The sequence below is a fragment of the Microtus pennsylvanicus genome, chromosome 4 (genome assembly GCF_037038515.1).
Source record: "Microtus pennsylvanicus isolate mMicPen1 chromosome 4, mMicPen1.hap1, whole genome shotgun sequence".
In the NCBI taxonomy this organism is placed as follows: domain Eukaryota; kingdom Metazoa; phylum Chordata; class Mammalia; order Rodentia; family Cricetidae; genus Microtus; species Microtus pennsylvanicus.
In genome coordinates, this window is record NC_134582.1 from 28,162,405 (window position 1) to 28,177,466 (window position 15,062).

General features: G+C 46.3%; 1 protein-coding gene across 2 annotated transcripts in view; it reads left to right on the forward strand.

Moving 5' to 3' along the window:
- Positions 1-15,062, forward strand: part of Marchf3 (membrane associated ring-CH-type finger 3) — a 143,838-nt gene that overhangs the window by 98,123 nt on the left and 30,653 nt on the right. For both annotated transcript variants that reach the window (XM_075968632.1, XM_075968631.1), the window contains exons 2-3: positions 9,386-9,629; positions 14,247-14,451. In XM_075968632.1, coding sequence (XP_075824747.1) covers positions 9,442-9,629; positions 14,247-14,451 — 393 coding nt within the window. In that variant the 5' untranslated portion in view covers positions 9,386-9,441. The remainder of the gene's footprint in view (positions 1-9,385; positions 9,630-14,246; positions 14,452-15,062) is intronic.

A 15,062-nucleotide genomic window follows, 5' to 3' on the forward strand; every position in this document is an offset into this window, starting at 1 on the left:
GAGGCTGGGTTGCTTGAGGATAACAGAGGACAAGGCGAGCACAGCGTGAGGACCAGTCCCAGACTGGCTTCCTCAGTGCCAAGCACTCACTTGCATGCTGATAGTGCATAGGCATGAATCTAACAACAAATTAGGACCTTCTCATTTAGAATGTGTTTAGCTTCCTTGTATCTAGGGAATTTCTTTTCTTGCTAGCATACTGTCCTCTGCCTCCCTTTCCTCACGCACCTGCACAGGGAGTGTGTTTGGTTGGCACGAGGCACTCTGAGAGTCGCTTGAAGATTGTACTATACAAGCCAGACTCAAAAAGAGGAACATGGGATGTACTCACTCATAATTGGTTTCTAACCATAAATAAAGGACATTGAGCCTATAATTCGTGATCCTAGAGAAGTTAAATAAGAAGATGAACCCAAAGAAAAACATATAGTCATCCTCCTGGATATTAACCTTCATCAGGCGATGAAAGGAGACAGAGACAGAGTCCCACATTGGAGCACCGGTCAGAAACCCCAAGGTCCAAATCAGGAGCAGGTGGAGAGAGAGCACGAGCAAGGAACTCAGGACCGTGAGGGGTGCACCCACACACTGAGACAATGGGGATGTTCTATCGGGAACTCACCAAGGCCATCTGGCCTGGGTCTGAAAAAGCATGGGATAAAACTGGACTCGCTGAACATAGCGGACAATGAGGACTGCTGAGAAGTCAAGAACAATGGCACTGGGTTTTGATCCTACTGTCTGTGCTGGCTTTGTGGGAGCCTAGACTGTTTGGATGTTCACCTTACTAGACCTGGAAGGAAGTGGGAGGTCCTTGGACTCCCCTCAGAGCAGGGAACCCTGACTGCTCTTCAGGCTGATGAGAGAGGGGGAAGTGATTGGGGGAGGGGGAGGGAAATGGGAGACAGAAATCTTTAATAAAAATAAATAAATAAATAAATAAATAGAAGGAAAAAAAGAAGAAAAAAGAAGATTGTACTATACTCGTATATTTCCTTTCCAAGAGACATCACATAGGCATCTCTGTGTGTTTCGCCTGCCCCTCGTACTGTTTTCCAATGTGGTGGTTTTAAACTTCCTGACCTGCCCTCAGAACGCATCTGTAGAGCTCCACCTCCTCCTCAGCTCAGCGGGACCCTGTGTGTAGGAGCCAGTTGTTATTTACAAGTGTAATTCAGCTGTCGTTGGATCTTTGAACACACAGAGTTGTTATGGGATTTTTTTTAATTGCCATTTTCATCTATCTAATTAAAATTAAATGGAAAAAATGGATAGCCTCCAAAATCTGAATTAATTTCATGAGTACTTCTTCAGGGGAAAAATATGTATAAATATGATAATTGGTACTTTATTTGCCTTCAGCAGAATGAGGAGGTTTTTACCTGAGTGAGGAGAAAATATAGTCATTTTTAATGAGAAAAATAAGGCTTGTCTGATGCTGCTGATACTTCTTGTGGCTACAAATCAGAATTAATTACATGGACGAGAACTGATAAATAACTTTGAATCTAACTTTAACACAGTGCACTAGGAATGTGTTGTCAGAACTCCTACCGTGCTGGCTTCCCTTGTGCTGGGCCCTAGCCTTTTCCTTCCTGTAGCTCATCACTGATATTTACACATGCCTCAAAAAGAAGACCATTACCCCTGCCCCCGATCAAAACCTTTATCATACTTAGTTAGAAACAGGCAATTCACTTGCTTACTCTGTATGTGTGACAATAACGAAACAGAAAAGGGTGGAAGCTTTGCTTTGCTTTATTTTGTTTTGTTTTGTATTTTTCACTTACTGGGTCAGCCAGTATTTCCCCCTGCAGACTCATCAAGTGCCTGATGGACAGGTTTATTAAAACTTGGATGGTCACTTTATTTGGAATGACATACTCTGTGTTCTACATAATGAGGTCGGTGAAGCATCCAGAAAGAAATGTCTAATTTGGAAGCATGAGTCTGTAAGCACAGCCCTGCCGTGGCCATTTAAGTAATGAAGCAGCTACTCTGTGCCTCCACATGCATGGTGAATGGCCTCCTTGGTGTGTTTTTGAAAACTTCAGTGTTGCTGGTAATCGCGTCCCAGCAACCTCCTTGGAGAGCCTTTGTGTGCTGTTCTCAGAAGAAATATGCAGCTTTTACGCCTTAATGGTTTTGAGATTAGTCATTTGCTCCATTTTCGTTGGAAAGGAAGGTCACTGTGTGATTCTCTGCCTCCCCTTATTTGCTCTGAACATTCACGATACTCTAAGTTCATCAGCCATGCAGCGTACCGTCCGCTTTTAACATGCCTGGAAAGTCAAGGAAATGTTCCATCAAAGAGCACTTCTGTTCTCGGGGTCTGCCTAGTCTGCCAAGCTCTCTCAGAAGGGAAGTTCGCAGACAGGCCAGTATTGCTGCTTTCTCATTTCAACCACCAGCTGCTCCACATTGCCCACTCACTGGTCTCATTAGGGGAGGTTGTGCTCCTTGGGCATCACCCCTTCAAGAAAGCTAGGGATGTTTTACAACTCCTGTCTAAAGCAGATGCATGAAGGAAAGTTGAAGTCAGACTTCTGAGTTCTGGACCAGTGCTGGGGAGGTGGAACTCTGTAAGCAAGATGTCCAGCTGTTCCATAGCTCTGCGGTGTCTTTCCTTCCCCTGAAAGTCAGGGTATCAGGGTTCCCTGAACGATCAAGGACACAGATGGCAATGAAAAGGTGCCGGTCTCTGCAGCCTGGAAGAGGCCTGGCCCTCCAGATTGTTTGGTTCCCTGCACTTCTCCTTGGGAGATGCCAAGCACAATTTGAGATAGCTGCTCCCTACAGTACCAGAAACTTCCTAGGACTAGCTAATATATTCTCAAAAACTATTTAAAGATTTACTCAGCTGAAAGAATGAATAGGTGGATTTTCTTTTTAGATTGCCCTGTTGACCAGCTCTGGTTGTGAAGGTGATCCGAGATCCTTCCAGGACAATTTGTACCTGTGACACCTACTCTTACTTTGTATTTAATTTCACATGGGATCTGGTCCCCTAACAAATTTGAAGTATCCAATACATTATTGTCCATTGTGATTACAGGATCACAGAGAAGATTTTTGGGGTGCATTCATCTTGCTTGACTTGATGCCCATTGACTAGTAACTGCTCAGCACTTTCAGGGACCATTGCCGTAGTTTATTACGACTTCTTCAGAGTTCTGCACCTAGGCATTAAGGTTGACTGTGAGGCCGTACCCAGGCCCCAGCCCACCGAGGCAGCTCTCACACTCTTAGGCTTGCTGTTCCACCGTTAGACCTTGTGGGTAAGTTAGAACCTCAGAGATGTTGGTTGAACTGATTTCTCATGCTTCTCAACCTGTGCCCCAGAGACGACAGTTGACCTGGTACTAAAAATCCAGTTCTGCTACAATCAGGCCTGGAAAGGAACTCGGGAGTGGCTTATGTTTTGTTTTCTAGTTCATTCTTACATGCTAGGTTAGTTGAGGTAGAAGTGAGTGGCTGCTATAACAAGTAGACCCAGGCATTTCCAATATCACAGAAGTGTTGATCAGATATCATTACATTTTCATCACTACATGAAGTCAGTGAACATGGGCAAAATTCCCTGTCCAACACATGAAGAATTCAAGAATAGCACAAAATAGGTTGAACACCATGAGGGAAGGGGATTTCAAAAGACAGAATTCAGGTACAGCCCAGGCCAGAAAAAGAATAGGAATTAAGGTTAGCATAGTTCAAAACATAAAATATGTATATATAGCATGTTCCAACTTTATTAATTTCATTGAATTTTTTACTCTGTCTTTTTTTAAGATTTTTCTATTTTGTGTATTGATGTTTCGCCTGCACATATATCTGTGGACCACATGTGTACCTCTTGCCTAAGGACATCAGAAAAGGGCATAAAATCCCCTGGAACTGGAGTAATAGATAGTTCTAAGCTGCCATGTGGATGCTGGGAAATGAATCTGGGTCCTCAGAAAAGCAGCCAGTGCTCTTAACCACTAAGCCGTCTCTCCAGATCCCAACTCTAAAAGCATGGTCTTATCTTGTGCTATTATTTGGATATAGTTTGTACCTCCAAAGGTTATGTATCAGGAGCTTGGTCCTTGGTCTTACAATGATGGTGGGGTGGTTGAACTTTAAAGAAGTGGAACCTAGGGCTAGAGAGATGGTTTAGAGCAGTAGTTCTCAACCTGTGGGTAGTATCCTCTTTGGGGGGGGTCAAATGACCCTTTCATGTAGGTCACATACCAGATATCCTGCATATCAGATATTTACAATTCATAACAGTAGCAAAATTATAGTTATGAAGTAGCAACAAAAATAAGTTTATGCTTGGGAGTCACCACAACATGAAGAAGTATATAAAAGGGTCACGTGTTAGGAAGGTTGAGAACCACTGATTTAGAGGATTATGGTGCCTGTCACCAAGCCTGATGATTCAAGTTCAATCCCCAGGATTCTCATGGATGAGAGAACCAACTCCTGCAAGTTGTCTTCTGACCTCTATAAAAATGCTACAGCCGTGTGTGTGTGTGTGTGTGTGTGTGTGTGTGTGTGTGTGTGTGTGTGTGTGTGTGAACTGTGGGGATCAGAGGATAATGTCGCAGAAGTTTGTTTCTCCTTCCACCTTGTTTGAGACCTTTCTTGTTATGTTTTTGCTATGCCACACCAAGGCTAGCTGGCTTCAGAGCTTCTGGCCAAGTCTCATTCCTGTCTCCCATCCTGCCAGAGAAGTGATGGGACTATAGATGCACTACTGCACCAAGGTTTTTATGTGGTTCTGAGATCAGTTCATCAGGACTGCTTCGCAAGCACTTTTACCCTCTGAGCCGCGTCCCCACTCTTGAGTGCAAGGATTTCTGTTTTGTGTTTAAGAAGCTCTTGCCCTGTGGAAGACCTAAAGTTTGCTGTCTCCACATGCGACCTCTCCTCTTAGAAAAGCTCCACCATGATGCTGTCTGTCATGATGCCAGGCAGTCAGGGAGGCCCTTATTTTCATTAGTGCCTTGCTGTTGGAGTTTTAGCTTCTAGACTATGAGCTTAATAAGCTTCCTTACAAGCTACCCAACCTCAAGTACTGTGTTATAGCAATGGAAAACTGACTAATTACTTTCAGGCCTCACAAACCACCAGCTAAGGTGGCTCAGAGAATATGAATACTCAAAGTTCAGATATTCAGGAGAGCTCAGGGAAGTCCAAAAGGCTGCTCGTCCTCACCATTTATCCTAATGTGTGGGGCACCTCAGATATGTGCAACCTGCTACCCAGGCCACATGAGTCCCGGAAAGCTCTGAATACTGCCTGACACATTGTAGGTGACTTCATATCATATTGGGCACCCAGTGAATTTTGTGCCTCTAAAAACAGAGGTGGGATTTTTTTATTGGGGGGGGTTGTTTTACTTTGTGATCTTCACGGAGCTCTTTGGAGGCTGGAGCACCAGATTGGAGAGGTGAGCCTGGATGTACTTTCTGAGCGCTTCCCTTCCCCCATGTCCTGAGTCTGTGTCTTCACGATGCCAGCCACGTTCCCATGGAAATCACTTACCAGTGGCACACTGTTCCAGAAACCCGGCAATGATTAGCTGCAGCCTGGTTGGGGCTCCTGCTTTTGTAAAACCTGTACTCCGTCCTTTGCAAGGGTCATCGTTTTAACAGACAAGCCTTTCTATTTTAACAATTCAGTAATCAGGCTTTCATTTATTTAGCCTCCTGATCCGTTTTTCACTGTCTCCCCCTTATCCACCTACGCCCACTCTTCCCACTGTGTACAGCTGAGTTTGTCCAGTACCAAATCATCCTTTATTCTCAACCTGAGAATGAAATTGAATAAGATGTCAAACCCAGCCAACAAAGGACCCCTCCTACCGGTGGAGCTTGAGATTTCAAGCTTACACACACCCAACCTTCCAGGCACTGCAGAAATGTAAAAGAAGAGCATTCTTAGGTGGGCTTGGAAGCCACTTCCCTTTCCATAGAGAAGCTGTACGGGCACTGCTGAGAAAGCAGTCAAATGGTGGTTGAGGTTTGCAAGGTCAGTGGGAGACCAGTGCTAGCTGCACACCCGCAGCTCGGCTCCTTTGAGCATCCAAGGCAACAGCCTGCTGCTTTCCCAAGAGGCTCCAATCAAGACAGGGGAATGCGCAGGGCCATTTGTCACTGCCCCAGGTGTAACATATGCATGCCAATCAACACCTACAGCCTCTGGGCCCACTCATGCCCACCCATGCCTCATCTCAACCCCTGAACATCCTCCACCCTAAGATCAGGGCGCCACGTGCCCTCTTCCCTCCTCCTCTGCATGAGTAGGTGATTGGATCTATTCATCTGGGGCTGGAACCAGCTCAGCCATCTCCACTTGATCAGGCACATTCGTGCTCTGTATGATCCCTCCCACCCCAGTTTTAATCCAAAGAATAGTCTTTTGAGGACTAGTGGGATTCTCTGCCAGCGTGACAGCCCTTGGCTCTCAAAGGTATTCAGTGGTATAGAGCAGGCATGCTGATTTTTTTTTTCTTCCAGGAGTGCTAGATTGGAATAGTTCTTCAGCTGACTCCTAAGCTCAGTGACAGTTTAGAGGATCCGGGGTGCATGGTTCTATATTCATTGTACATGAGAAAGAGTCAAGGCTTGCTTGAAAGAGAAGCAAGGTAGAGGTACCTTATTGAACACAGTGCCCAGAACCCTTTGCTTGTGAGAAGTGAAATGGAATATACCATTCAGAAGCTAAATCATAGATGAAAATATGTCCAAGAGAAACTGCGTCTAGAATATTTTAAAGGCATTTTGTTGTGGAGGTAAGGGCACTCACAACTTCCTTTGAGGGGAGCTTACTCTGTTACTAGTGACTGACCGTGCCTGAAGAGGGTAACCTAACTAGGGATAGCCCTGGCTCCCACTGGCCCCTGTGCACCACTCCCTGCCCCCTTCCAGTTCATCAAACAGAGAGAGAGAGAGAGAGAGAGAAAGAGAGAGAGAGAGAGAGAGAGAGAGAGAGAGAGAGAGAGAGAGAGAGAGAGAGAGAGAGAGCGCTCCACTCTCCGGGCTGGAGTTATGCAAAAGCCAAAAATAGACTCTCGGAGTGCACCCAGACATAATGATTCTGTGCAGCAGAAGGTCACTGTGTCTGCTTTTCCTGCCAACACACCCCTGGCTCTTCATCTATGGCTGCTTTGTGAAGCAAGCAAGCTGTGCCAGGAAGCTGCACTTTGTGGCTGTGAGGCACTATGAGAATTTAGAATCACTTAAATGAGGTTTTGTCAGGGTAGGCTAGAGGAGGGGTTATACACAGCTTGAGAGGAGGAACATCTTTTAGCATCCTTTTGTTTATTGGCCTGAATGCTACTGTAACTCCATTTAAAAGGGGGGAAAGTCTCTCTGGTTCAGCTACAAGCAATCTTCACATTGCAAATTCTGCCCAAAAAACAAAAAAGTATCTGCCCCATAAGAATTCTGTGTTTCTGAGTAGTGGGATCGTGAACGAGTTTCTTCATGCTTTCTAGAACATACAATATATATAATAAAAGTAAAGCAACAAAACCTAGTTTTACATGTGTATGCATGTTAACATGGATGTGTGCATGCACGGGATATACACATAGGTTTGTCACACAGGTCCAAAGTTGATGCCTCAGTCTCTCACCACTTTGTTTATTGTGACAGGGTCTCCCTCTGAGCCTGGAGCTCACTGATTCCTGTCAACCTAACTAGCCAGCTTTCTCCAGTGATCCCCTGATTCTGTCTTCTGAGTGCTGGATCACAGGCAGCCACCACAGCTGCCAGGCTTGCATGTGGGTTCTGCGGGCCTCTGGTCTTCATTCTTCTACAGCAAGCACTTTATCCAGAGAGCTATCTCCTCAGACCCCAACAAAGCCTATTTTTGGAAAATAAAACTATGCTCTATACTATCCATCTGTTTCTTTGGATTTTTGATATTGAGTTCTGTAAAATGGCATGAATGGACAGCCAATGCCAATGTTCCTGCATCACCCCCTGACCAAGGATTGGTATCCACAGCCACTTCTCCATTATAGATTCCAGAGGGCTGCTGGAAAGAACACACGCACACGCATGCACGCACACACACATACACAACATGCACACCCAGGGAGGCTTCTGGTAACAAGAAAAAAGGCAGTCAGCCATGCACCTCAGTAGCAAGGATAGATCAGGGCCATTTGTTTCAAATAATGAGACCTGAGCCTGTCGGGAGGGAAACTGTCCACTCAAGTCCACCTGAAAACACCATGTTCTTACCCTGATGCACAGGATTCTGAGAGTGGGAAGATCCTGTCTTCCAGACGTGTAGGGATCAAATAAAACATAATAAGTAGAGACAAATGTCTAGAAACCACCCCTGGAGGGATCCCAAGTATCTTTTTCTGAGTTGGAGGGGGAAAGACAAGGTTTGCATTGCCTGGATTTGAGCCTTGATGACCCTGACTGCTTGCGTGACAAGAGTTCCGTCTGTCAACCCATCCCACGTACTGAGCTCGAACCGTGTGGAGCATGAGGTGACAGAAAGGGCACAGTGGGTGGTGGCACTGTGTCACATCACCTCTGGGTGTAATGCAGCCTGCAAGTTTCCTCATGACTCACGCACGCATCTTTGTTCCGTAGCACACAAACGAAAGCCAATGCTAATGTATTTATTATAATACCCATTTGAAAAACAAAGCAGTTCATCAAACCAATCATTGCCTGAGCAACTGTTTGAAACTGGCTCAGATGGGTTAGCTTTTCACAGGAAGTTAATCTGTGGTTTTTGAGGTAGATGGTTGCATTACAGGATATATATGTGGCAGGTTTGGGGAGTGACTGAATGATGCCCCAGAATGGGCAATTTTGCCAGATTCTTTGCTTTCCCTTCCTTTTTTTCCTCCCTGTTTTTAATCTTAGCATCTCTGAATAAAACTGCATAGAGAATAAATTGCTTATAAGAAAAACTAGTTGCGAGCAGTTTTAATAATGATTCTAGTAACTTTTAGTGAGTGTCAACAAAGACTTATTGCATCGCTGGTGCAGAGTGGGAGAATCGCTTATCTTCTCTTCAAGTCTGAGCTTCGGAGCCATCATTCTGTCCCCTCATGGAAAACAGGGCTCCGAAATGTGTGTGTGTGTGTGTGTGTGTGTGTGTGTGTGTGTGTGTGCGCGCGCGCGCGCGCACGTGCTTGTTGTCTTTTTCATAAGCAGGTGTTCATAACTCTCGTGGCCTGTGAACATATGAGTGAGTGTGTGCAAATGTATGCAAGTATGCTTGTGTTAAATAGTAACAAGATAATAATGCCGCGTCTAAGCTACCCTAGTATTTATATTAAATAATGACATGCTGATGTTGGTGGCCCATAATTCTCCATTTTCCATTAACCATCCAGCCAAGTAAACTGTTTTCTGATCTCTCTTAGATGGAAATCCTCTATGAATGTGGAAGCCATTAGCAGAGTAATTGCTGTCTGTTGCCATGACAACCAGCCGCTGCAGTCACCTGCCCGAAGTCTTGCCAGACTGCACCAGCTCAGCCGCGCCTGTGGTGAAGACTGTGGAGGATTGTGGCAGCCTGGTGAATGGGCAGCCACAGTATGTCATGCAAGTCTCAGCCAAGGACGGGCAGTTGCTGTCAACCGTAGTGCGGACTCTTGCCACCCAGAGGTAGTGCCACCGTTAAAATACACGGGTCTGCAATTGATCCAAAGAGCTGTTTGTCAAGTGGAGAATGTTAAAGGGAGGATAATTGGTGTTCAGGTCTTTGTGTCCGGGAAGAAAGGTACTGGGAAAAAGAAAAAATAAAAAGGCTATCCATGTTCTGTGGCTGTTCCCACAGCAGCAGGATCATAAAGCTAAAATTCATGTGGCCGCATTCCTCCTAAAGCCACTGTAGAGAGCCAGGCAGGGAAAGGCTGCCACGAGATATGGGGCTGCTTGCTATACATCTGTTATTTTGACACTGCTGTGGCCAGTTTGGTCCTCTTGTCCCCAGCAGCTAACAAAGCTAGTCCTTTGTTAGGACAGAAGGTAGAAGTCACCTGATTTCAGGTGGCGGAGCCAAAGTGATTGGATTGGAGCCAAATTGAAATGAGTAGCCCAGGCTAGCCTCATACTCACTGTGTAGCTGAGGATGGCCCTGAAGGCCTGGTCCTGCCTCCACCTCTTGCATACTGGGATTAGAGGCATGTGCCACCATGCTTGGCTTTGTGGAAACAACTTTTGAAGTAATGTTCCCAGTGTGTATGCCACTTAGCACTACCCAGTGGATATGCCGTCCAGGCTGTTCTCTGGGGGAGTCTCCTTTTTCCATGTAGGGGTCTGTCCTCATCCCCTTCACTCGACAGCCCCATCCCTGCCTCTCCCTCTCCAGGCACACGCCAGCCTGTAAACTGCTGTCACAGCTGGTTTCCCTGTGTGAAGAAGAATGGGGTCTCTAAACAGCCTGGAGACCCGTTATTCAGGCCGGTTCCTTGTCCCTAAGGTTCCTCTTATGCTGCTGTTGCCCATGGCAGATTGGGGGCTGCAGACTCCTAGTGTACCATGTACATGGCTTCTCCAGTTTCCTAGCACCCATACCAGGCAGCTCACGGGCTCCTATAATTCCAGTTGGGATGGGGGGCTCTAATACCTTTGGTCTTTCTAGGCACATGTACTCATGTGCATACACACACGCACACACACACACACACACACACACTATTAAAAATAACAAAGTCAGTCTTTAAAATATGTGTGGCTGTCACAGAAGACAGAAAGAAAAATATGTAGTGTATGTTTCCCACTTCTTGGAGAGTTTCCAGCAGTTGGCCAGTGCTCAGAACATAAAGAGGTGGTAAACGTCATTGGCCCCCTGTGAACCAAGGATGGATGGCAGTATGTGCACCAGCCATTCTAGCAGGCACCACTCGCTTTGCTTAATCAAGAAGAGCAGGCTGGTTGATGTAACTTGAGAACTGTGAGTGTCAGTGTAACTGAGAGCTCTGTCTGTCTGTCTGTGTATGTAGGGTGTGTGTGTGTGTGTGTGTGTGTGTGTGTGTGTGTGTGTGTGTGTGTGTGGTGTGGTGTATGTCTCTCTTTCAGCTACTTCTGGGCCACACATCAGTATACACCAAAACACTGCAGTTTTTCCCTGATAAGATTCAAAACAAACAAAGGAGGCCAAGAGACAAAAGCCAGCTGTCAGCTTCTCACCGTCCTCTCCCCAGAGCCTGGACAGGTCTCCTGGACAAGTGAAAGGGTGATCCTGCCCGCCTCTAACTCTCGTCCATTCTCAGGATCATTTCCAGAAAGGCCTTTGGCGATCAGTAGCGTTTCCATAGCTGTTTCCATTTGGTTCAGAGATAGCACTAAAAAGTAATGGGGCGTGGACCTAGGTTAGCATCCTCTCTCGAGGACTTGGGAGAAAGAAAGCAAAAGTGTGAAAGGAACCTGGGTTGTCACATACCACGACAACATTCTTTGAAAATGCCAGTCATGGAGGCAGATGGCCCCTCTCGTTGAAAACTGAAGTCATCTTAATTTGATATTTCCATTAGGCTTGCATGGTGAGGTCTGTGTCACTTGATTTTCCACAGCCTGGGTCATTTGAGGTCCTTAAGATCTAAGCCTCAGCTCCAGACCAACTTTTCTCACTTTTGAGCCCATTTTAGAGATCAGGAGACTTAAGTATGGTGAGAAGAAGTTACTTGTTCACAGCTGTCTGACAAGTAAGCTCCCGAGCTTGGGTTTGAGCCCAGGCAGCCAGATTGCAGAGCTGGGAACCATCGATGGTACCATGCCCTCTTCAAAAAATAGGAGGGAGTGGCTTTTCCCCTTGAATGCAGAACTCTAGAGGCCACCTTAGTAGGACACATCCATCACTCCCTTGCAGTGTAGTGACTCCAGCCTCCTAGGGAGTGTCTCCATGAGCTCAGAGGGCACTGTAGTGTCTCCAGCATCCTAGGGAGTGTCTCCATGAGCTCAGAGGGCCCTGTAGTGTCTCCAGCATCCTAGGGAGTGTCTCCACAAGCTCAAAGGGCCCTGTAGTGTCTCCAGTATCCTAGGGAGTGTCTCCATGAGCTCAGAGGGCACTGTAGTGACTCCAGCCTCCTAGGGAGTGTCTCCATGAGCTCAGAGGGCACTGTAGTGTCTCCAGCATCCTAGGGAGTGTCTCCATGAGCTCAGAGGGCCCTGTAGTGTCTCCAGCATCCTAGGGAGTGTCTCCACAAGCTCAAAGGGCCCTGTAGTGTCTCCAGTATCCTAGGGAGTGTCTCCACGAGCTCAGAGGGCCCTGTAGTGTCTCCAGCATCCTAGGGAGTGTCTCCACGAACTCAGAGGACCGTGTAGTGTCTCCAGCATCCTAGGAAGTGTCTCCACGAGCTCAGAGGGCCCTGTAGTGTCTCCAGCATCCTAGGGAGTGTCTCCACGAACTCAGAGGACCGTGTAGTGTCTCCAGCATCCTAGGAAGTGTCTCCACAAGCTCAGAGGGCCATCTGCACCTCCTGTCTGTGCCCAGCTCAGTCTGCTGCTTCCGAGTCAGGTGCCAGTTTACTTCCTGCTCTCACTCTCCTGTAGCATTGAAAAGAGAAATGAAGGTAACCTTGTGTATACCTTCATCTGACTCAAATGACGCTCTTTGTCTAAAAACTACAGTTGATGTCATTTCCAAAGAATTTGTTCTTGGGGCTGGAGAGATGACTCAGCTGTTAAAAACACTCACTGCTCTTGCAGAGGACCAGATTCCGTTCCTGGCAACCGCATGGTGGCTCAGAATCATCGATAACTCCAGTTCCATGGATCCAATGCCCCTTTCTTGTTTCTGTGAGCACCAGGCATGTGTGTGGTGTACATACTACCTGCCAGCAAAACTCTCACACATGTAAAATTAAATCATAAAACCTAAAAAGCTCTTTCTTTGGGGGGGGGGGTATTTCAAGACAGGTTTATCTGTCTAACAGCTCTGGCTATCCTAGAACTTGCTTTCTAGACCTCACAGAGACCCGCCTGCCTCTGCCTCCCAAGTGCTGGGATTACAGGCGTGCACCACCACCACCCAGCTCTAAAGAGCTTTTTGAAAGAACTTGTTCTAAATAGTGATGAATGATTTTTGTAGATTTATTATATTTTATATGTGTGAGTCTTTCGCCTGTCTGTATGTATGTGTATAAATACAACTTGTGTGACTGGTGCCTACAGAGGTCAAAAGAGGATGCTGAATCCCCTGGAACTGGAGTTGCAGATGGTTGCAAGCCACCATGTGGATTCTGGGAATTGAACTCATGTCTTCTACAAGAATATGTGAACTTAATCATGGAACCGTCTCCCTAGCCCATAATTTTATTTTTTGATTGGCGGTTTGCCTGAGCTTTTTCTATGTTCAAGACAAAAATCTGGTGCTGGAAAATATAGGAAAGAAAGAAGTGGGCTGGGAAATGCTCAGTGGATAATGCGCTTGCCACACAAACATGCAGGCCAGAGTTGGGATCCCCAGCATCCATCCACATCAAGGCTGAACAGATGTGACTGCTCACTTCTAATCCCTCCACTTGTGAGGTGGAGACAGGGAACTCTCCAGAGCAAGCTGCCTGACTACACAGACTAGTTTATCTATTTGCTAGATCTGAGTTCAAGAGAGAGAGAGAGAGAGAGACCCTGCCTTAATTTGCAGATGGAGAGCGACATCCATGATGACACCCAGCACCAACTTCTGGCCCCTAACATACACACATGGGAATGTGTGCCTGTATATACATGTGCACACACACACACACGTAAATATACACACACATGCACATGCAAAGAAACCATAAATTTTTAAAACATATAGGCATATTTCAACCTATCAACTCACAGAGATAACAAGTCTTTCATCACTCTGAAGATGCAAGGGACCAAATTTTCCAAAACATGCCCTATAAAACAATTATAAATCCTAACATTCCTGTCCAAACCATATTACTAGGTAACCATGTTGAAGGTAATATTTATACCTAAAAGTATTTCAACAGATAAAGGAAAAGAATGATAGAAATGAACATATCATCATTTGTCTATTCAACAAATTAACAGGTCAAGTCGTTAAGGCTCAATGGCTTCTGACATCACACATGCAAAAACATGAGTCTGCAGTGTCCAGAGGAAATATATTCAGGCACACATATATCTGTAAGGAGGGGAGCTTAACGCAGCTTGTATTCTGAGCAGCTGCCCCTGGGGAGGGCCCAAATGATGCAGATATAGGGCCCTCCACAGGGTGGTGGGTTGTCACTCGGTGACCAGCAGGTACCCCTTCTTCTCTTGCAGCCCCTTCAATGACCGGCCGATGTGCAGGATCTGCCATGAGGGCAGCAGCCAAGAGGATTTGCTCTCTCCATGTGAATGTACGGGGACCTTGGGGACAATCCATCGGAGCTGCCTGGAGCACTGGCTGTCATCCTCCAATACCAGCTACTGTGAGCTCTGCCACTTCAGGTTTGCAGTCGAGCGCAAGCCCAGGCCATTGGTGGAGGTCAGTAAGTGGAGCACGTCCTGAAAACTTAGCTGTAATGAGCAGATGATGTCTGCTTTTATGCCCAGTCACAAATCCTGTAGAGCAAGCCGGGAGGTGGTGGCGCACGCCTTTAATCCCAGCACTTGGGAGGCAGAGGCAGGCAGATCTCTGTGAGTTCGAGACCAGCCTGGTCTACAAGACCTAGTTCCAGGACAGGCTCCAAAACCACAGAGAAACTCTGTCTTGAAAAACCAAAAAAAAAAAAAAAACAAAAACAAATCCTGTAGAGCTTCACCGGAGCACAGCAATAGCTCGGGGGGGGGGGGGGGGGGACAGAAGCCAAGAGGGACAGCTTACCATCTCACTCAGGAGCCAGCTACAGTTAAACCTTGTGTAATTTCCACAAGGTTTCGTGGAAACAAGAAAGAAGAATTCAGTGTAAAGAGAAAGGGGAAGTTGAGAACAGGATCTCCGTTTGTTAACGCCTTTGATATGAATATACGTATCCAACCCCGTCTCCGCACACCATCTCCCCAACTTAAAGCAACACATAAAGGGGTATTAGGGTTGTATACCCGAGAAGTCTTCTTGAGAAAGGATAACTGGGTAGCACAGTGGATTAGACCCAG